Source organism: Passer montanus, unplaced genomic scaffold (genome assembly GCF_014805655.1).
Source record: "Passer montanus isolate IOZ18808 unplaced genomic scaffold, ASM1480565v1 scaffold8, whole genome shotgun sequence".
NCBI classification, from domain to species: domain Eukaryota; kingdom Metazoa; phylum Chordata; class Aves; order Passeriformes; family Passeridae; genus Passer; species Passer montanus.
The window spans coordinates 7,977,903-7,999,005 of record NW_024373256.1 but is presented as its reverse complement, the minus strand read 5'-3'; the positions used below and the strand labels follow the sequence as shown (position 1 = coordinate 7,999,005).

Below are 21,103 nucleotides of genomic sequence, written 5' to 3'. Positions count from 1 at the left end.
CCACATCAAGGAGTTATTCTGCCAGTGCCTGGGCTCTGGGATTGCTCACTGCTGTCCCTTCCCTCTCCTCAGGCTGGACTCTGCCAGGCTGGGAGCCACTGAGAAGGGCAATTGATGCTCCTCCTCTTCCTCTGCACAGGAGCATTTTGAATGGGACCCAGCAAGCACAGGACCCACTCCCAGCCAGGCTGGCAGTGCTGGGCACAGCTGCTGCAGAGGACAGAGTGCCAATTAAGCTCCCCAGGAGACCCCAGTGATGGGCACCCCTTGCAGGGTGGCACAAGAAGTCTCCTGCACACCACAACTGCTGCTACCCCCACCTCACTCACCTGTGAACACCAGGCTGGCATTCTCCAGCTCCTCCTGTGGAACCTTGAAGCTGAAGGACTCATTGTAGAAGGGATCTATCGTGCCCCTCATGCAGGAGGTCTTCTTGGTTTTTGTTAATTTTAATCCGTGAACAAGCTGAATTTTCACAAAGGGATCTGGCAAAGAGCACAAAGCACAGGCCCTGTGTTATGGGGATCATGAGTCAGCAGCCCTGGTCACGAGGATGGATTGTGCTGGGAAATGCCCTTTGGGAATGGCTGGGACTTGTACCCCCACGCTGCTCCCAGAGATTTGCAGTGGGCACAGAAGTCAGGCAGCCAGCTTAGAAACAGTCCCTGCCAAAAGCACAGCTAATGTCAGCCCTGACATGCTGCTCTTTTTGGAAAATGCCAAGATTCTGGCAGCAGCAGAGGCTGGGGCAGGAACGTGGGAAGACCACCTGAGGACAGAGGCAGCTCCCAGGCAGAGTGGCCAGGGCCAGCAGGGAGCAGTGCCCACGGCTGCCTCACACAGCACAGGGCATCAGAGCTCTGCTTCCTCACCTCAGCCTGGCTCAGAGAGCTTTACTCTGAATTTGGCAAACCCTCCACTGTATCTCAGGGCAAGTATTCAAATACTTCCATTATTGTTGTCTATACATCCAGAGCCTTGTATTAACAGGAACTGAGCATCAAATCCCCCTGGGTCCCCCACAAACTGCAGCTTCACTGATCTGCTTTAAAGGCACAAATAATCTGTGCATGAGTAATGTGAGAAAGGCACTGCCCTTTACCTGAACCTTGGCTCATGTCTGTCTGAAGAAGCTGTTTTGCTCTAATGATGTCCACGTTCAGTCTTCCTGCACTTGGTAGGTAGTTCAGTGACAATAGCAGCTCCCCCAGCTCCACTTCATTCTGCAGGGAAAAGAGAATGTGAAGATTTAGAACAGAGCTCAGAGGGGAAGAGAAGGGAGAGAAATTAAATAAATCCCATTTGTCTAAGTGCCTGAAAAATGAATTTTAGTCACGCTCTGAATTGTAACCAAGAACCATCTGTTGGTACCTCGTGCTAAGTGGGAACAAGAAAGGAACCATCCCCAAAAGAAGCTCTTTCTCCAACCACCAATCCTTCAGCAGCTTCCCAGCAGCCAGGCCAAGAGGACCTCTAAGGAGGCAGGGGTACAAGGTCAGTAGCTTCTGCCTGCTCAATTTTTATTGGTTCCAGGTAGTTCTGATCTTACCAAGGTGCAGAACACAGACCCACGGGAGAAGACATTCCCTTTCCTCCCCAGCCCCCATGGGCCACAGCAGCCACCTGGGAAGTTCATGCAGTGGTTAAAGCACCCCTGGGTGACAGCAGGGCAGTTCAGAGTCCCTTGGCATCACCTGGCAGAGACCATGGCACAGCCTGACTGTGCCTTGGCATCACCTGGCAGGGACCATGGCACAGCCTGACTGTGCCTTGGCATCACCTGGCAGGGACCATGGCACAGCCTGACTGTGCCTCGCTGCTCACCAGCCTGCCCATGGCCACAGCTCCACAGCAACAGCTGCTCAGCCACCATTCCTTTTCCTTTTACTTAATGATGCTTAAAACTAGTCATTAAAGAGCTGGAGAGCTCACATCACTGCTCCTCAGACGTGAGGGTTTAAAATAAGCTCTCCTCCCTTGCCACGACCTGGCTCAGAGAGGCTCTTTCTGCCAGGTGCAGAATGCACAGGCTGGAACCACTCTGGAGCCTGGCAACACACCAGGCAGGGAACGGAGCCAGCTGCCCAGTGCCAGGTCCATGCAGGAGTGCAGAGCTAGGGCTTCATCCCAAACAGCCAGACAGTCCAAAACCAGCCTAGGTCAGGTGTCAGAGCCCATTCCAAGAGGAAGAGGAGCTGCAGTGGTATTGCAATCATAACAAAAGGCTTGAATATCTTTACTGATGCCCCAAATATTAGATTACAGAAACCAGAAACTATGGGTAGACAGTAAAGTAAAAGGTTCTCAGAACAGCCACAGCCTGAAGTGACCCAAAGAACCAGGTTCTCGTGCCAGCACACAAGGCACAATCCCTGCAAAGACATCAGTGGCTCGGGGAAACTGAGGCTGGGAAACCCAACCAGGAAAAGCATCTGATTTCTTAACTCAGATTCCTTTTGTCACAGCAGCTTGTGGGTCACACTGTGGGGCAGCACTGTGACTCCACAGCACCCTCACCCACATTTCCCACATGCATTTTCTGTTGTTGCCACCCAGAAGTCACCTCTCCTCCATCAACCTGGGCCAGCTCCCACACCACAGTGCTGTTCAGTAGCTGATGTTTTTAAGTCCTTTCCATCACAAAGCCACCCCAGCACACACCTGACCCACCATGCACACAGTACTCACATACCTGCACACACCTGCCCTGTGGGGGCACAACACAAGGATCCAGGAGTCTCACTTCCCAGGTGGTTTAAACACCATCTAATTGATTCAAACTATCATCTCGCATTTGATTTTGCCCAAAAATGCTCCTCTCAGGTCTGTGGCTGGAACAGCCTGCAGACATGTTTATCATCAAGAACAGTCAGTGATTTTTAATCCTATTAGCAGGACAGAGTGGAAGCATCACAGTGCCCACACCACCACCCTCAACAGGAGCCACACGAGGCAGCCCTCCACCCCAGCTCATTTTTTATAACACATAAACAACATTTTTAACAGACCCAGTCCTACTTGCATTCACTGCTGGCCAGGTTCCATTCAGGCTTAAATTCCTAGAAATTCAGGTGCATTTGGGAGTGCAAATTAGGAAACTGCTCAGTGATTTTATTACCTGCTGGGGAGAGACAAACAGCTCCAGCTGCAAATACCAAACTTCTGGCACAGCCAGGTGGCAGGCTGGCATGGGGCAGTGATGTAGGACCTTTCCAGTCACCTCAAGCTTAGAGTGCTGAAAATCTGCATTAAGATTTGGGATAATTACTTGTGGAGCTGTCCATTGATGGAACCTATTGACCTTATCCAAGAACTGCAGGAAATAAGGCGTTTCCCTGGGCCAGAGAGGAGAGCAAGGGAAGGCAGAGCTCCCTGCTTCCAATTCATTTGCATTTCTGATCCATTTACAAAAAAAAAAAAAAAAAAAAAAAAAAAGCCTGATGCTGTGCACTGACAGTGTCAGGCTGGATCTGGAACACCCACTCGGGCACTGGCAGGAGAACAGTGTCCCATCATAGGAGAACCATGTTCCATCATAGGAGAACCGTTTTCCATCACCCTGCGGAGATGATGGAAGGAGCCCCTACAGTGTCACCATCACACTGCTGCCCAGCCCACCCAGCCTTCCACAGGTACAGATAAAATCTAATTTTCTGTAGGACCTGACCTAACAGGGATTTTGGAACCTCTAGAAAAATCCTTTTGGCTATCCAGGCTTAAATTTGAGTAAGGAGAGCTATAAAACACTATATTCTGTGATCCACTGAAGACAGCAGGCAGACCAGGAGCAGCTTTAATCAGATCAAGCCTGATCTCACAAATCTCAACAGCACCTCCTGGCACTTGGTGCTCTCCAGAGTGCCCACACTGGTGCTGGTTATTCTGAGGGGAGGAACAATCAAAGGCCAGGGCAGGATGGGTGTGCTCAGAGAGGGGAGAGCAGCCCCACCAGAAGGGTTTCCAGAAGGAAGGCTGGATCCCGGAGGGCTCAGCTGCCCGCACAGGTGACTCAGCCTTTTCCAGCACTCAGCAATGCCCCTGATGCTCTAAATGCATCACTCCCAGCCCAGCCAGAGGATGTGGGAACCGCGCTCCGAACATGCCCCGGCTCCTCGGGGATGTGAGCCCCAGGATGGATGAGTGGCTGCTGTCCCCACGGGCTGGCACTGTCCCCGCCGTGCTGTGCTCTCACAGCTTGTCCCGGGAGACAAGGCTGGGAGTTGGGCGAACCAGCAGAGAATTCCCGGTGCTCCCGGCAGCCGGGGGGGCAGGCAGCAGGCTCCAGCTCCTTCCCGGCTGGCTCATGCCATGGTCCCTCTGCCCATGTGGCAGCCTTGTCACCCAGCTCGGAACGCTCCCAGGACCAGCGGGCCCAGGGACAGCCGAGGGGCACAGAGCATCACCACCCCTGTCCTGCCCCACCAGGCATCCCCAGAGCTCCTGCAGGGCTGAGCGACAGGAGGGGATGGACTCCTGGGTTCATGCTGCCATCGCCGCTCACCGAAGGGCAAGGAAGTGCCTGGATTTTGTGTTTCCTAGGTCTTTTCATCAGGAAGGCACAGAGCTGTTGGTTTTGCCGTCGGTGTTTGCCCCCAGCCCCAGCGTGCAGAGGTGCCCCTCTGTGCTAAGGCATCGGTGCAGCTGCCATCATTATGCTGATGACGAGCTGACTCGTGCCCAGGTCCCAGATGACCCTGGAAAAGCAATTTCCTGTTTGATGAGATGCCGGAGTGACACCAAGTCTGGGATGTCTGAGCCTCTCCTGAAGCTCTGATTAACATTTCACTCCCGGCTGAATTACACTGCCAGGTTGGATTTGCAGCCTTGGGCTCGCCTGGGATCCAGAACCTTCTCCAGTTACTGCCTGGGCTGAACCCAGAGGTTTTGAACCAGAGTTTTTTCTGTTCTTTTCTGTCATATCTGAAACACAAAGAGGCTCCCACAAAGGAAAATGAGCTTTTACTTAATGCACATCTTGTTTGGACCAGCTAATTCCTTCCTCACAGCCCCCCAGACTGCTCCTTGTGCATTGCTACAACACCAGCAAAATTCTGCACTGAAACCCTTCCCAACAGGACCCAGAGCACATTACATCAGCACTGACATCTATGCATCGCTCCTAATGAAGTTTCAGATTGATTTTCCTCCTCAAGGTTATCTGTGTTGGTACCTCCAGGCACATTAGAAAGCTGATGGTTTAGAACAGTTTGCTCTAGCAGGTTTTCTACAGCATCCTGTGACACAGCCATTGTTTGGGGAAGGTTGAGCTATTAAGGACCAGAACCTGAGAAAAAAATATACTTACCAATGAATAGGAGCAGTGTTTCCTACATAACTGGCACCAACTGGATGTATGATGAAGAGAATCACAAAATCCCTTCTAAAGCCAAATGGTCTTTGCCTTTGAAAGGCCATGAGAAAGCCTCTGTTGTGCAAAAAGCTTTGAGAAGAAGATATCCCATGGAGAGGTCCTGCTCCTGGACCCCAGCAGCCTCTCCTCTCTGTTCCTCCTCCACAAAACACACCCCCAGCATCCCAGTTCTCTGCAGGAAGGGCAAGGAGTGAACAGCACCGAGGGGAAAGGATGAGGTGACCAGGAATACAGATAAGGTTAAAGAGAGAACAGTCAAGAAGAAAAATTTTTCAATGCTCGAGCTTTACAGACTCAAAAAGGAAAGGGGAAAAAAACCCACTGAAATGGAACTAAGGAAAAACAAACATACAGAGTGAAATAGAAGAAGATAGAAAAACACAAGCCAAAATACAAAAACAAACCACAGCTTAAGAGGTAAAAATGTTGTTATCATGATGGACAAACACCCATCACAGCATCCCATCACACTTGTAACTCCAGTGACCTACAGGGTGGGGGTATCCCAGGACCATCTCCTCCACTGGCCACAGGTAAACTTCCAGGGTGATTTTAACATCCAGCTGATGAGCAAACATGGCCCCATGCAACCACCTCGTACCATCTTGAACAGCAGAACTGACAGGTCATTCCAGTGCACTCATAGTATGAAGTTAAAAAAGCAAGTCCAATACACACTGCCTCTACTATAAAAATGGCTTAATTTGAGGGAAGAACGAACTTTGTGCTATTTTCCCACCATAACTAGGCTTTTTTTTTTCCCCTCCAAGCTCTCATTACTGCTGGTCTAAAACATTTATTCCTGCCCACTCAAATCTGCCAAAAGAGAAATGAATCATATGTCAATAAAACTTGGGGTCCTGAACATGTGCCTCAGAATTCCTTTCAGCGGCGAAATGTGCGAATCTGAGCCCAGCTCCAGAGAGGCCTGCCAACTTCATTCATGGCAATTAAGCAAAGCCACACACATTTCAGGGGATATTTAAGGAGTGCAGAGTGTTCCTATGGGGACTGGACTGGAGAGCCTTTCCACGAGCAGCTACTGGGTTTTAGAAAAGCAGTAATTACCCTGCAAGAGAAAGCCTCCCAGAACTACCAAGGATAAAGAACTTGGCAATACCTGCACTGACATTTTCCACAAGAAGTCCTTCTGCTTAGCTGCTGGCTCTGCTGATGCATCAGGCAGCAGCTCCCTGTGCCTCTGCTTTGGGCTCGATCCCTCTAAACACTGAATGTGGATCCAAGCTCAGAAAGTGTTTCTGTGCAGGTACAAGCTCCTGCCCGAGGCTTGGCACTGGGCACTCTGCAGCTCTGGCTCCTCAGGCTCAGAGGACAGCCTGCTATTCAGGCTGTACTGCTGTTCAGAACCTGTACCCAGGTTCTCTGGCCACCCACTGCTGACAGGGAGCAGGACAGTGCTGCTCAGCACCTCCTCACACCAAGGAAATGCTCTGCTTGCCACTCACAGCAGCTCCCTGAGCTGAAGAGATTCCTCCAGCAATCAGGAGCTGTACATCCCACCCACAGGCCTTGCTGCAGCTCCCAGAGGAGCCAGGAGCTGTTGGCTGGAGAAGCTGGACCATGCTCCCCCTGGGAGAAGCTCACTGTCCCTGCTGACACTGCCTGACCAAAAGGTTCCTGGCTTTCCCCACCTTTTGCAGCTCACAGGTGCTGGCACAGCCCTGTGCCAAGGCAGGTCCCAGCCCAGTGTGATGGTGGGACAAGGACCTGGCACCTGACTTCATCAGCACACTCTGTGTCAATGGCTTCCAGGCGGAGACAGCAAGTGCAAAGCAGATGCTCATCTCAGCTCGTGTCATTTGGGCACTTCCTCTGCTCTTTCACAATGCCTGCCACCCTCCCACTCCCACCAGTATGGAGAGGAAACTTCTCCACAGCTCCTGCCATCTGGATTCACTTTCCTCCATCTCTCTCCAGCTCATGATGTTTCTGTCTATAAATTCCATAAAATAAAATTTTAAAAAAGCATCTCGTGTCATTTGGGCACTTTCTCTGCTCTTTCACAATGCCTGCCACCCTCCCACTCCCACCAGTATGGAGAGGAAACTTCTCCACAGCTCCTGCCATCTGGATTCACTTTCCTCCATCTCTCTCCAGCTCATGATGTTTCTGTCTATAAATTCCATAAAATTTAAAAAATCACGTATTTTGTGTGTCTTTCATCTTCACATATCATGTCTGTGACTGCCTGTGTTTCTCTCCCTGCTGTTAGTGCTTTTCCAAGCACCTGCTTCAGCCTTTTCTCCTGTGGCTGTGGGGGTGCTGCCAGCTGCTGCTCCATGTCACAGCCCCAGACTGGCAGATTTCCCTGACTGAAGATCAGACCTGCACCACAGTGGTTTGTGGTGCTCTCCAGGATCCAAGGATGCCTTCTGCAAAATAAAATGCAACCGCACGTAGACATTTATTTTTGTCCCTGTCTATCAGCATCTCTCAACACAAAGCACACTTCAGCAGGCTCAGGTTCAATCCAACAAGAAACTGATAAAGGCTGTCGGTCCCTCAGCTAATCAAGCAAAAAAGTGAGAAGTATAAAAAAATTGTCAACATGTCAAATCTATCATTCCACAGGCAGAAGGTTCCAACTAGTATTAAAAAATCCCTCAGAAATTTCTAGCACAAACATCACTGTTACTGAAAGACATGAAAATGTATTTTTTCAAAGCAATAAGCTTTATTGTTTTACTTCCTCCAGGATTTATCTTAATCCTTTGATCAATTAATTTAATCACCACTAGGATGAAACATGCCTTACTCAGTGAACTTTAAAAATTTTATCATTGAGAAAATATGGGAAGATGATGCCAAACATCATCCCTGGATGTCCTGTACAAGCACTGTTAATCCCTTTACAGTTGCATCTGCCAGCTGAGGTAAAATCAGCAAAAAGGTATGAGAGGACCACTTTACTGCTCAAAGTGTGGAGGAATTTTTGCTGAAGTTTTTCCATATGATAGCAAGGGGACAAATGCAAAAGGCTTTTAAGCCTGTGCGTTCAAATGGAGTTTTGTCTTTCTCTTTCCTTTTATAAATATCAGAAATGCCAACTTCTGCATAAATAATTTATCTTGAATGCTGGTGAAGCAGACAGCACTGCTGAAAACAGCATCAGCTTTCAATGAAACTTTGGAGAGGGGGAAAGGAAGAGCTGACTCCCAGCTTGGCACATGAAGGCAGAGATGATCTTTTCTAATCAAGGTCTGTATTAGCTGTGGAATGAGTCCATGATACTCATAAAGAGATGCAAAATACAGAGAAGTATTTATCATGCAAAAGTAGGGAGCAGGGGGAGAAGCAAAGCTGCATGGTGGGAACCACAGGAGGATAATGGATGCAAAGCCATTCCCTACATAAACACAATTCAGGGACCCCCTGATTCTCACTTGTGCACAACTTCCAAACTTTCCTTTCTTGCCTGAGCACTGTTGAAGCTAATCCCACAGCACTCCTGATTCAGGAAATCCAGCTGGCTCTCCTGCAGTCACCTGGAGCCTGATCCCCCTCCCCTTTGTACGGTGCAGCAGGTCTGAGTGAGAGAAGAAAGTGCTCCCAGCCCCTCTGCACACACAGAGCCAGCCCCAGCTGGCTTCACTTCCAAACACTGCTTGGGGTATTCCCCTTCCACGAGTGTCTGATGAGAAATTTCCACTCCAAATCAGACTCTTGAACCCACAATGTAAAACAGCAGTGAGGCCAATGATTTACTGCTCATTTCATCCAGTATCTCTGGCTACAGCACTCTTCTGTGAACACCTAAAAATCAGTTAAAAACTGAACCATCCAACAGGGTTTAATTCAGCAAAGACTCCTTGGAAATTGCAATTTGTGAGCTGGGAAGGAACTGGGAGAGGCAAGCTTGTTACACCAATCCTGTGTGGTACTGCTGTCCTCAGTAAAACACTCAAGATGCTGATCACACTCTGTTCTTCTCTTGGTTTCTCACAGGTTCTGTGCCTCTGGCTCTGTGGGTGATACCACCAGTGGCAAATTTGGTAGGCAATCACCATGCCTGGCTGCAAAGCTCAGATCTTTCCACTGAACAGCCCTTTCCTGAGAACAGAGGTGAAAGCACACAGACCCTCTGATCTCCCCATCCCACTGAATGGCTGAAATGCCCAAGATGCATGCAACTTGCACCAGACAAACATTATGGCAAATTTAGATCCTTTAGGGACCTGATGAAAACAAATCTACCACTGCTTTGCAGGTTATTGTTTAGGCATTATAGCACAGGTCTGGGTAAATTTCATCTTCTACATGTTTTATTGAATCAAATCATTACTGGCACCAGTGGTTCCCCTCGTGTCCCCAGAGCACAGGAATGGCCTGGGTGGGACAGTGTCACAGCCCCCCTGAGAAGGGATGCAGGTCACTGCAGTGACAGGAGACACCTGCCCAAAGGTGCACACTTCAGAGCAGTCCTGAGTTCTACTCATTTAAGCTGACATAGGATCTTTGATCATGACTATAAAAGACAGCTCCTCTACCTCACATTGTTAGTCACAAAACCAGTCACAGGCCCACATAATTCCCACCCAGCAGATGCTGTGTTAACAAGATGACAATTACTAATTAGAAACAGCATTACTTGCCAACAGGCAAAGGAACCACACATGCACACAAAAACCCCCAAAACAGCAAGAAAAACTGTGGCAATAATCTGATAAATTCTGTTACCTGAGAACTAGGCACAAGGGCTTTCCACCAGTGTCCACCTTTCACAAGGTCTACATCACTCAAGGGCATTGACACTTTGCCAATAACACAGTGGCGTGAGAATTTGTCAAAATCCACTACAGTTAAAAGCAGAGTTCTTCTCTGGGCTTCTAAAAAGGGGATTTCAAATGTGTACCTCTCCTCAAACACCGGGTTCTGCGTTTTGCGCTTCACTCCGGTCTGCTTGGAGTTCTTCTGGTCAGGGAGGAGGCAGATCTTCACATAGGGGTTGGAGTGAGCCATGTCTTGCCTTGAGCCATCGTAAGAAATTGGAGGAGGCAGATCTTTAGCCTCAATGACTCTCACTATTAGGTAATTATGCAACAGATCATACTGTGTGCTAAAATGCAGCATGCCCAGCTGGTACTTGGACAAGATCTCCTCATCTGTCAAGGAGTCCATGTCATCACTATTTGAGTCAAGAGAGTACAGCCTTGGTTCAAATTTTCTAAAATAGTCATCTGGGGTGTAGGTTTTCCGCAGGATAGTTGGCTGAACTATTTCTTTCTTAGCTCCTATTATTCCGAACTCGATGGGTTTGATGTCAACTAGTGGAGAACTTGGCCTCCTCGACTCCAGACCTGAACGAGAGAAACACACAAACGTGATTGTTAGAAAACACACAAATGTGATTGTTAGAAAACACACAAATGTGATTGTTAGAAAACACACAAATGTGATTGTTAGAAAGTCCACTAAAGCAGTTAGAGGTGCAAGATTTGGGTGCAGCTATTCTGTGTCCGTGCAATGCCAGCACAGGCTCCACAGAGGGGCTTTGCCAACACTCAACAGCACCCTCAGCCACGCTGAAGCACCAGCTGGCCTGCACCTCTCCCTCCCTGTCCATCTGCACGTGCAAGCACCACGCTCGTGCTTCAGCAAGAGAAACAGGGCTGGCCCCTTCCACCGTGCTCCTGCAAAACAGGATGAGATTTTAACCAGTGTGCCTTCAGCCTGGCTTGGTTCCCTGTCCAAAAGATGAAAGAGCAAGCAGCACAGTTTGATTTTCTCCCCCACAAGAAGGACATTAGCGGTGGAAGGACGGCCTTACTCGAAATCCGCCGCGTGAGGCTGTACGTGGACCGCGACGTATCCGAGGACGAGCGCCTTCTGTCAGGGGACACGTCCTGCAGAGCGGGAGGCAGCTCGCTGATGGCATTATCAGAGTCTCCGTCTTTGTCCTCATTTTGGCTGCTTATCCTGTTATAATGAGAGACCTTTGGATGATTCAGCCCAGCACAAGGAGTGCATGCAGGATAACAATGTTTGGCATTCTGGGGCTGGCCTTGGGGCTCGTCCCTTGATGCCCTGGGGTATCTCCTGATCAGTCTGGCAAGCAAAAGGCTGAGCAACCGACCTCAGACCTATGTAAAAACCAGATTCTTCACCTTTCTGCCTGTCTTTCAAACAGTTTTATCAGTATTACAGCATGACACAGGCTACTAAGGCTAACTCAGATGCTGATCAGAAATATTATACTTCTCTCTAAGGAAAAAAAATCAAACCAAAACCCCACAAACCACAAACCTCAAACAGTAGCTTCCTGCTGTAATTCACAGCTACACTTTGGAAGCACAGACTTCACTAGGAAGGAACCAGCACAGAAAATCACCATGCTCAGATATCCCAAACCTACCACACACCTCCTGGTAAAACACTGCAGGTTTGCCAGTAAAGTTTCAAAACCTGATCTTACAGACAAAATTCATTATTTGCTATTTATTGTCATGCCTTTTAAAATATTTGGCTGCTTTTTATCCACTTCTATAAACCACATGTGGTTCTCAGCAGAAAATAATTGTACTGCCCAGGGACCTTGGTGGGAGCAGGGAAGTTGGCAGGATCTAAATGACAAAGCAAGCTCTGTAGCATCTTGGAGAAGACTCCACAGAAGGCTGGCATCATAGAGAAATCCACATATATACATTTAAACAAACTGAAAGGGGAGTTACATGTACAGACAAATTACTTTTATCTAAAACAACATTCTGGTTAAAAACCCCAACATGTCCCAGCTGCAGTGGCTCCTGAAAGAAGTGAGGATCTCCCAACTTTGACTGAAAGCAGGGCAGGAGCAGACAGTGACAACTGCAGGAGGTAAAGTCTGCAGCTGTGTGCTCAGAGGGGAGTGCTGCTGATGGAAATGGAATCTCACAATGGGTCCATGACGTGTGGTGCATCCTGCAGAACAGCCAGGCCACCAGAAAATAAAATAGCAGCAGATCACAAGGAAAGCATCAGCACAAAATGAGCAAAGCAAAGGGGAATTCTGTGTGAATTTTGCTTCCAAGCCACCCTTTCTATGTGCACAACTCAGCTGGGTATAAATGAAATATATTGAATCATTTTCATTAGTAACCAATGACTGGAGCAGAGCAATTGATATATTCTGCTAAAGGCAGTAAACTTGCATAAAAGCCCAACAAGCATTAAGAAAACAAACAACTCCAAAACTAACTGGAAATTCTTATCCAAGCCACAAAGTTCACAGCAGGATCCATGCAAATTTCACCAATTCAGACTCACACAACTCATCCACACTAAAAAAAAATTCTGTTAATAATGAAAACCAAACCCTCTGCTAAAAGGGGTGTACAATATTTGCACAGCTCTGCAGCCCATTAAAGGCAGTCCAAACCATACAGTTTGATATATAATCAGTACTTGGAACACAAATAGCTTTTTCATGCCTAAATGCAGGTCCACACAATCACAGGTGGCATTTGGATATGCTTGTGTTTGAGAAGCAAATGCACAGAACAAGGCAGGGTGAAAAGGGAATCAGGAAGAGAGGCATTAAGGATGTTCTACAATGGGTAAACGTAATAGTGAGTTAATAACATACAGATGACCTTTAGTAAGGAAATTGCTACTGAGCCACAATAATTTTTCCTCAAATAAACTTTGGCTCTGGTTAAAGCAGCTCTGTTTCTGTTTAATCTGAACCTTTGGGAAGAAGAGTTGTGTCCTGATTTCAATTCAGTCTCACAGTGTGCACTGTTTATCTTTGGGGTTTGTGTAGAATATTCCCTTACAAGCAGCTCAAACATCCACCCTCGTTCCCAGGCCATTTCTGCAAGGACCAGGGTGGAAGTGCTCCTCATGAAATAACAAGAAGTTACCATGCACTCAGGTCATTGCAACTGGACTCATTGCAAGAATTTACTTTTTTTTCCCTCAGCTGCCACTGCAAAAAATTCAGAAAGTGAGAAAAATCCATATTCTCCCAAGAGGAAGGGCTTAACCTTGCAGCTTTATCATCCACTCCTGAATTTCCAGGGCAATGAGGTGTCTCAGAGCTGCCAAAGGGAAAACCTAGGGCCAAAATATAGAGGATGGGTCATTAACCACAGGCGTTTATATGTTTGCTCATTCACCAGTGAGGACCATAAAAACAGTTTTCCCCTGGGGAGTGGGTAGGAAGGTGAGGAAGGCACAAATTGCATTCTACATCACACCAGTGTCTCAGGCCCATGAAGAATAGGCAGATGGAAAGAGCTCAGCTGAAAACATAGATCTATTTTAAAAACACTTTCACGCTGCAAGCAGGGAATACAATAAATTGATTTGTTCCCAAATCCAGTGCACACATCTACATGCAAAATAAGGGAACATCAGACCTGGTTTTCATTGTAGGGGTTTCCACTAAATACAAGATCCCCCTCTCCAAAAGTAAGAGAGAAAAAAGAAAAAAAAAAGAATGAGGGGTTCAACTGGTATACACAGATCCCTGAGATCCCTGAGCACTTAAAAACATTAAAAATTTCATTCTAAGAACAAGTCCAATTTCTTACTCTGAGTAACTAACTCACGTAACTCCAGAGATCATTTCCTACATCCAAAAATGCATATAGAGATATAAAACTACAAGATCAACACAGTGAAAACAGAATTCTTCTTTGATTTCTGAATTCTGAGTCAACAAGGGATCATTTCCACCTTAAACATGCACACAAAAAGCTGGGGTCAACTATTTGTCAGCGAACAAAATACACCAAATCTGGCTCTTGCCTTTTACTTTCTTTTCATCTTCCAGACTCTTGTTCCTCTACAGGCTCATTTTCCACCCTCTCCTCTCAATCACATCTCCTTAGGGAGAAGTAGAGGATCTATCTCCTCTCTGTCTTATCTCCTATCTCCCTTTGTCCTTCTCACTTAAATAATTTTCGTGCTCCCTCACCATTTTCCAGCAGGATCACCCTGGAAGCACAAAGCACTCTCACACTGCCTGGCACCACTCTGGGTCCATGCCAGCTCAAGAGGAGCCCACAGCATTTTCCAGCAAGCAAAGCCTCCTCTGCAGCTTGTGCAGGACTGTGTGCCAGCAGGCACCCCAGGGATCACAGGAGTGCAGGTGTGTCACAGCAGGGGTGACTGCAGTGACCCGAGGCACGGCAGCACCCAGGTGTCCTGGCAAAGCAAAGCCACTTCTGTCCTGTATCCTCTGTGCTGCCTGCTGCCCCTGCCAGGCTTCACCTCTGGGAACTCAGCTTCTCTCAGCATGGAGCAGAACAGGGAGACCCCAACTGCACCAAACCACCCAGAGCTGGGTGGAAAGATGGAGAAATGGCCTGGGCTGGGTCACAGGGACCCTTCCCAGGGCTGAGAGCATCTGAGGGTGAAGCAAAAAGTGCAACAGGGCTGAGGAACTGGGTTGTTTTTCACCAGAGAGTGTTGTCCTCTGCTTACTGCCATTCCATGTAGTTATTGTAGGGGCTTTCAGATGGAGCAGGACCAGGGAGAAACAACACAGGCTGCAGAGAGAATTTTACAAGTCCAAAGGTCTCCATGTTCTCTGCCCGTGGCCAAGTCCAACTCATCTGCAAAGCCACCACAGAGCTGAGATTTGAGAGATAGGAACAGGGCTTCAGCACTCACATCAGCCCTTTAGCCAGACAGAAGAATCCAAGAGTCAAAACCTACACCCTGGTACAATCACTCCACACCCCAAAACAGGCAGGATGTCCCTTCCACTGCTCAGTCCACCACATAAGCTCTGAATCACCCTCTCACCACCAGCCCAGCTTCTTGTTCCCAAGATGTAATTGCTCCTGCACCAATCTTTCCACGTCCAATACTGCAGCCTCATCACTGTGCTCTCCTGTGCGTGATGCTTTCCTATTTAGCATTGATTTTGTTTCCATTCCCCATTAATTGCAGGTGAATCACTTTCTGAGCATATATCAGACTTTTAAATATGCTGCTCCACATCTAAAAACCACTCTAACACATCCTGAACAGCTCTATTTTTATTGCTTCAGTATTAATTACCATCCTGTTCTACCTGAATTCAGGAGTACATGGACAGGACTGCGATTTAAACATGAGAAAATTTATTTCATGCAGCACCAAGACATGACCCTTCCAGAGCTGACACAGAATAACAGCACATACTTACAGGAGTAGGAAAAAATTACCTGAGTGCCTCAGTGCCCAGGTACCAAAGTCTGAGCATCACACAATGCACTGAGCAGGCCTCTCCTGTGCCACAAGTTCTGGACAAGTTGAAGCAGTGTCCATCAAATGATCTGCTCCACAAAGCCCAGCCCAGCTGACAAAACAGCCACTAAAACACCAGAGAGCTCTGCTCCCCTCCTGGTTCCACTATTGCCTCCACAGGGTCACCTCTGTGCTGCAGATTCCTGACTGAGAGGGAGTAAGAGGGAAGACTTCACTGACTTCCTTTGTAGTGGTTTTGCAAACATACCAATCAAAGCTCCAGATAAGACCTGGTGCTGTGGTTCTTTAATGATTTGAGAAGAAATTCTGAAGAGTACTACGGTGATGCAGGAGATCAAGTCCTGCTAAATGAAACTTTAAATGAATTTCCCCTTCAGAGCACGTAGGAGCTGTGCCTTTCATCTGCCTATATGATAACCACCTTCACGCTAGGATAAGAAAGTATTTCAAAACAACCTCATCAGCATTTCAGCCAAGTTGAAGTGCTCCAAAGGGTTGGTCCATTTGAAGAGGAAATAGGACTGAAGATGAAAGGCATCTTTAGAGAAGGGGGCACAGCTAAACCAGTTATCCTTGTCAGGCCAGCTTAGAAAACAACTTCTGTCCTATCCATCAGAAACGGTTTTTACAAAGACTAACCTCGCTATTTGAGTTAACAGAGCTGCCCTTTTTCACCATCATGCCAGGAGCAGCCTGCCTTCCCACCCTCAGCAGGTTCCTGCTCTTTAAGTGGCATCCTCTGAATGTTCTGTTGCAATTCACATCAGTACCCCCATCACAGCTGAGCAGTCCTACTCCTTGGTTAAAGCTAGGAAATCGTGCATCCAAACTTACAGCCAGGCTGGAGTTTGAGCAGGAAAAGGTCCCAGGATTTCAACTTCATCTTCATTTGTTTGGCAACAGCTACAGTCAAAACATTTCTGACAACAATTCCTGCAAGTCCACCGGCACAGCAAGAGATCCGAGATGCGAGCAAGCAGACCCTGGAGCCATTGCAAACCAAAGTACAAGATTACAACCCATCAATAGCTATTGAGAAAAAGCACTCAGCTGTATTTGTGTTTGTGTTTCTGCAACAGAACATTAAGAACTATATTTATTTCATCTATACCAACAGACAAGTGCTATGCAGTTACCAGCCCAACCCCACTGATGCCATAACAAGGCAGGAAAATAAGCATTCTCTGCAGGTATTTTCCCCTCTAGTAGCAATGTATTATTATGTAGGTTGGCAAGAGGGTGATTTACAAAGCACTATGGCCCAGCAATATGTTGGAGTGGAAACATGCATATTCCTCCACACACATCAACAATCTAATAGATCAGCAAACATACGACAGGATGAATTAAAACCAGAAGGTAAGTGAAAGCTTCAATTTAATCCAGCAAGGATCTATTTAATTAACACAGCAATGTGAACACACTTCATCCCTGTAGATGTAGCAGTAATATCTGTACAATCCATACACATGGAGCATTACAGCCCAACAAACTCAGCCCTAAAATGGATTAGCCAGAGCACACTATCCTCATGCTTCTGCTCTGCTACCATGATTAATTTAATGAAGAACCTTCAAGGATATTTTTAGAAGAATAGTAGACCCAGAAAAGTCTCTCATTTCTTAGGTTTCTGAGGTGGCACTGGCAGCCCCACTTGTAGCAGGGCTGTGCCAGCTCCCCACTGGAGCAGCAGCACCCTGTGGCCCCATTTCCACACCATCCCCACAGCCTTCCCCCACTTCAAACCTCTGCTTGGAGAGGAGCAGAGAGCCAAACCTCAGCTCATTTCCCACCCACACCAGCCCCAAATCCTGCTGTTCATGAGAGGGCTCATTAAGCAGCACAAGGGCTCTGTGGGCGCAGTGGGAGAGGCAGCTGCAAGGGCACAGCACCTGCACCCAGTCAAACTGCTTTACAACTGCGTGTGACCTTGAGATGCTCCTGAGAAGCTGAAGAAATAAAGTGCATGAGAGATTCTCCATAGTTATCTCCCCAAAATACTCCAGACATTTGCAGTATTCATGAGTGTGGACCACATGGAGGGGTTTCCTCAGAGGAACCTGATCTGCAGAGAAGACTTCATAGGAACATGGCTTTTTGCTACAGTAAAACACACATTTTTTTTCCATAAACAAAATCTGGGCACTGCAAACCAAAAAATTACCAGCCCAAAATGCAGTGCATTACTTATATCTAGGACATCAGTAAAGAGTCAGAAAACACGAGACAATCCCCTCAGGATGGAGCAAGCAGACAGAGCGGGGAGTGAATCATCAGATTAACTCACCTCATTTATTGGTTCCAACTGTCCTTTTAGACATCCAGGATGAAGCAAAGGGGAACAAAATGAAAAAGACAAAAACAAGTTAGCAATGCTCAAACAACTTTAAATTTTCTGCCACGACATGCCCCAGCCTGGGATGAGTTTGAATTTCTGGCAAGACAGGACCTTGCAGATGTTAGAGGAAGGAGAGGCCTGACTGGGCATCAGCTTCTGCCATTTCCAATCCTTCCCTACAAAGCTCCTTCTGCTCCTCCCTTCCCACAAACAAAACTCCCAAACCCATTCTGAAGCATGAAAATCCTGGTCATTGCTTCTTGCTAATGGGTATCACATGCAACCACTTATTTTGTTTTCTTTAGTAACCTGACTCTAATTGCAGCAACTACTTGCTGCTGACAGCAAACCATATCCAAATTTTTCAACAGAAAAAAAAGGCTTTTCTCTACATTCAGCCCATATCAATGGAGTTCCAATGCCAGCTCTCTAAGGCAACGTTTCTAGGAAGGGGAACAGACTGAATTCTCTCCATTGCATCTCTGGGCACCTACAGCTTCATCCTCAGATGTGACTTGAAGAACACAAAAGATAGAAGTTAAAGGCTTGAGTCCCACACTCCCATTCAAAAATCTGCACTGCAGACGTCTCCCCCAAGCCACAGGGAAAATCTACAGCAAAGGAAGAAGGCATCACAAACCAGCTTTTTATTCACAAAACCACCCTTGGTACTTTATATACATATATAATGGACCCATTTCCTTTGGAGACTCCTTAGCACTTCTGATACCTGCTGAAATGTCTTATCCATTACATTACCTTAATAATGTCTAAAAGTTTCCTATTTGCCCTGGCTGCCTTTGTATATGGGGACTCCCTAAAAAAAACCAACTACCAAACCAATACAAAGCCACAGAACAAAACAATACAAAAAAACCCCACAAAAAACTCCATCCTACTCTTCCAAATGTACCACTACTCTTCCAAAGAGTACATCCTACTCTTCCAAAGTTGGTTCCTAGCTTCATGCTCATGGCATGACATGAGCAGCCTTTTCTGAAGAAGCTGGCATGCAGAAGTTGCCTTTAGTTCCAAGAACTCTTGCCATGGACCACGTTTTGGTGCAAGCCTTCCTTTTAAACTTCTTGGAAGCCAGTGCTTGTCAAAAAAGCCACCACTTGTTGGGAGCAGTTAAAAGATGAGAAGAGCTGTGGTGCAATGAGACAAGACAGTGCTTACAGATACCCATGGGCCAGCTGTTTAAGAAAATGCTAGATGGTTAAAAGGGCTTTATCATTCCTTATTAATGCAAAGTTGCAGCCAAAGCTCCAGTGGTTTAGCAGAGCTGCAAGGAGGATATTGAAATTGCTCTGAAACAAAGCGGCTGGATCGGCGCCACGCGATCGAACGCCGCGCACGTGTCACACAGAGAGGGCTTTTCCAAAGGGCCCACGGGGACACGGCGGGCTCACAGCCAGCAGCCTGCTGCCCACCATGGGTCACAGCCCTGGGAAGCCAGCCCTGCGTGCCACAGCCCCGAGGGCACACAGCCATCCACAGCAGGGACAGAGTGGCCACCCAAACGGGAGGGCAGGGACAAGGACTGAGTGTGACAGTGCTGGAGCGGTAAACAAGTCAACGCAGGGCTGAAATGCAGGAGCCCATGAAAGGAAAGCAAACACGAGCACCTGTCCACACACGTCGCTCGCACCAGGCACGAGGGCAGGGCTGGGGAAGGACAGGGATTGGGGAAGGACAGGGCTGGGGAAGGACAGGGCTGGGGAAGGCTGCAGCAGCAGGCTGGTGCTGGGGGATCCCCGGCATCACAGCAGCTGCCGTGTGCTCAGCAACCCCTGGAGAACGGCTCAGTCTCCAGGGTCAGGGAGGCACCATCCTGCTCTGCCACGTCATGCCAATTGGCCGAGCAGAGAACGAGCCAGATGGGAGTCTCCAGCCACGAGCGATTCCTCATCGAGGGCCAGGCTGGGGGCAGGGCTCCATCTCCACAACCTGCTGCAGGGCCCCTGGGGGGGGTTACCTGCTCCAGGTCAGCAGAGCCGCCAGTCGCAGCCAGGTCCTCGGAGCAGTGACAACGAACCACCGTGGCAGTACCCCCAGGGATGCTGCAGCAGGGTGGGGTCCCCGCTGGTCACAGAGCGCGTTTTGCCCCCGCAGTTACACCCCAGGAAAGGCTCACAAGCTCCATCGGCAGTGGACAGCGCAGCCTGGGGACAGCGCGGTCCCCTCAGCCACACATCCCCCCCACCCCACCACGACTGAGGCGCTCTGTGGGGATAACGGGGTGCTGCTGACGCCCTGCTCCGCACCCGGGTACCCCCACCTCGTACCCAGGGGCCACGACGGCCCCACTCGAGGCCCCGCCGAGCCGGGGGGCGCCGGGAGCCCGAGCCTCGCAGGGCACCGCGGGCGGGCTCCAGCCCGGCTCCCGGGACAGCTCCCTCAGCATCCCCGCTCCGCCCGCCGGGAGGGAGCGCGGGCACGGCGGGGCGGGCGGAGGGGACACGGCCCCGCGGGACGGGGACACGGCTGGCGGCGGTGCGGGGTCTGCAGCAGCGCCCGCCCGGCTGGAGATGCCCCCCCGGCTCGGGTGGATGCGAACCGGGCGGCTGCGCTCGGGGCAATGGTGGGAAGCGGGAGGCTCGGGGGTCGCTCAGGGTCTGACCAGCCCGACAAAAATTCAGCCCCACAATGCTGGGAGAGCCCATCCATGAGGCGCAGCCCGAGGATCCCCGCAGCCCAGGAGCCGCTGCCCCCCGCCCGCCGGACCGTGCCCAGGCTGGGGCGGCCCATGGCATCTCAGTCTGCCCGCGGGGCTCAGCATCCTCCTGCCTCCAACAAGTCCTTGTGCGGGATCGGGACGGGCTTCCTCGTCCCCGGGGCCATCGCGCTCCCCCAGCAAAGAGAGGCCCGAGGGCTGCCCGCCAGCCCCGCGGGGACCCTCTCCTGCCCCGGGGTCTCGCTATCAACAGCTGCCGGCCCCGCTCCTGCCCCGGCCCCGCCTGGCCCCTGCCCGGGGGCTGCTGTCGCCTCCGGGAACTCCTCCCCAGAAGTTAACCCGAAGTTGCGCACCCGCGCCGGGCACGGAGCACACGGGGGGGCCCCGCCGCGGCACCGCACCCGTCCCGCGCGGCCCCAGAGACCCCCCCTCTCCGCGGGGCTCTCCCTCCGCACGCACCTGGATGTACGCCATGGCTCCGCGGGGCTCCGCGGGCGCGCACGGCCCCTCCCGCCGCGCG

The 21,103-nt window shown here is 49.3% G+C and overlaps 1 protein-coding gene across 1 annotated transcript in view; it reads right to left on the bottom strand.

The window, feature by feature from the left end:
* Positions 1–21,097, bottom strand: part of SYT17 (synaptotagmin 17) — a 35,475-nt gene extending 14,378 nt beyond the window's left edge. Inside the window, exons 1-7 of the mRNA XM_039732203.1 lie at positions 21,043–21,097; positions 17,856–17,873; positions 16,403–16,551; positions 11,160–11,308; positions 10,070–10,689; positions 1,103–1,223; positions 330–485 (exon numbers count right to left, since the gene is read on the bottom strand). Of these exons, the coding sequence (XP_039588137.1) occupies positions 330–485; positions 1,103–1,223; positions 10,070–10,689; positions 11,160–11,308; positions 16,403–16,551; positions 17,856–17,873; positions 21,043–21,057 (1,228 nt within the window). The 5' untranslated portion in view covers positions 21,058–21,097. The remainder of the gene's footprint in view (positions 1–329; positions 486–1,102; positions 1,224–10,069; positions 10,690–11,159; positions 11,309–16,402; positions 16,552–17,855; positions 17,874–21,042) is intronic.
* Positions 21,098–21,103: the final 6 nt, after the last annotated feature.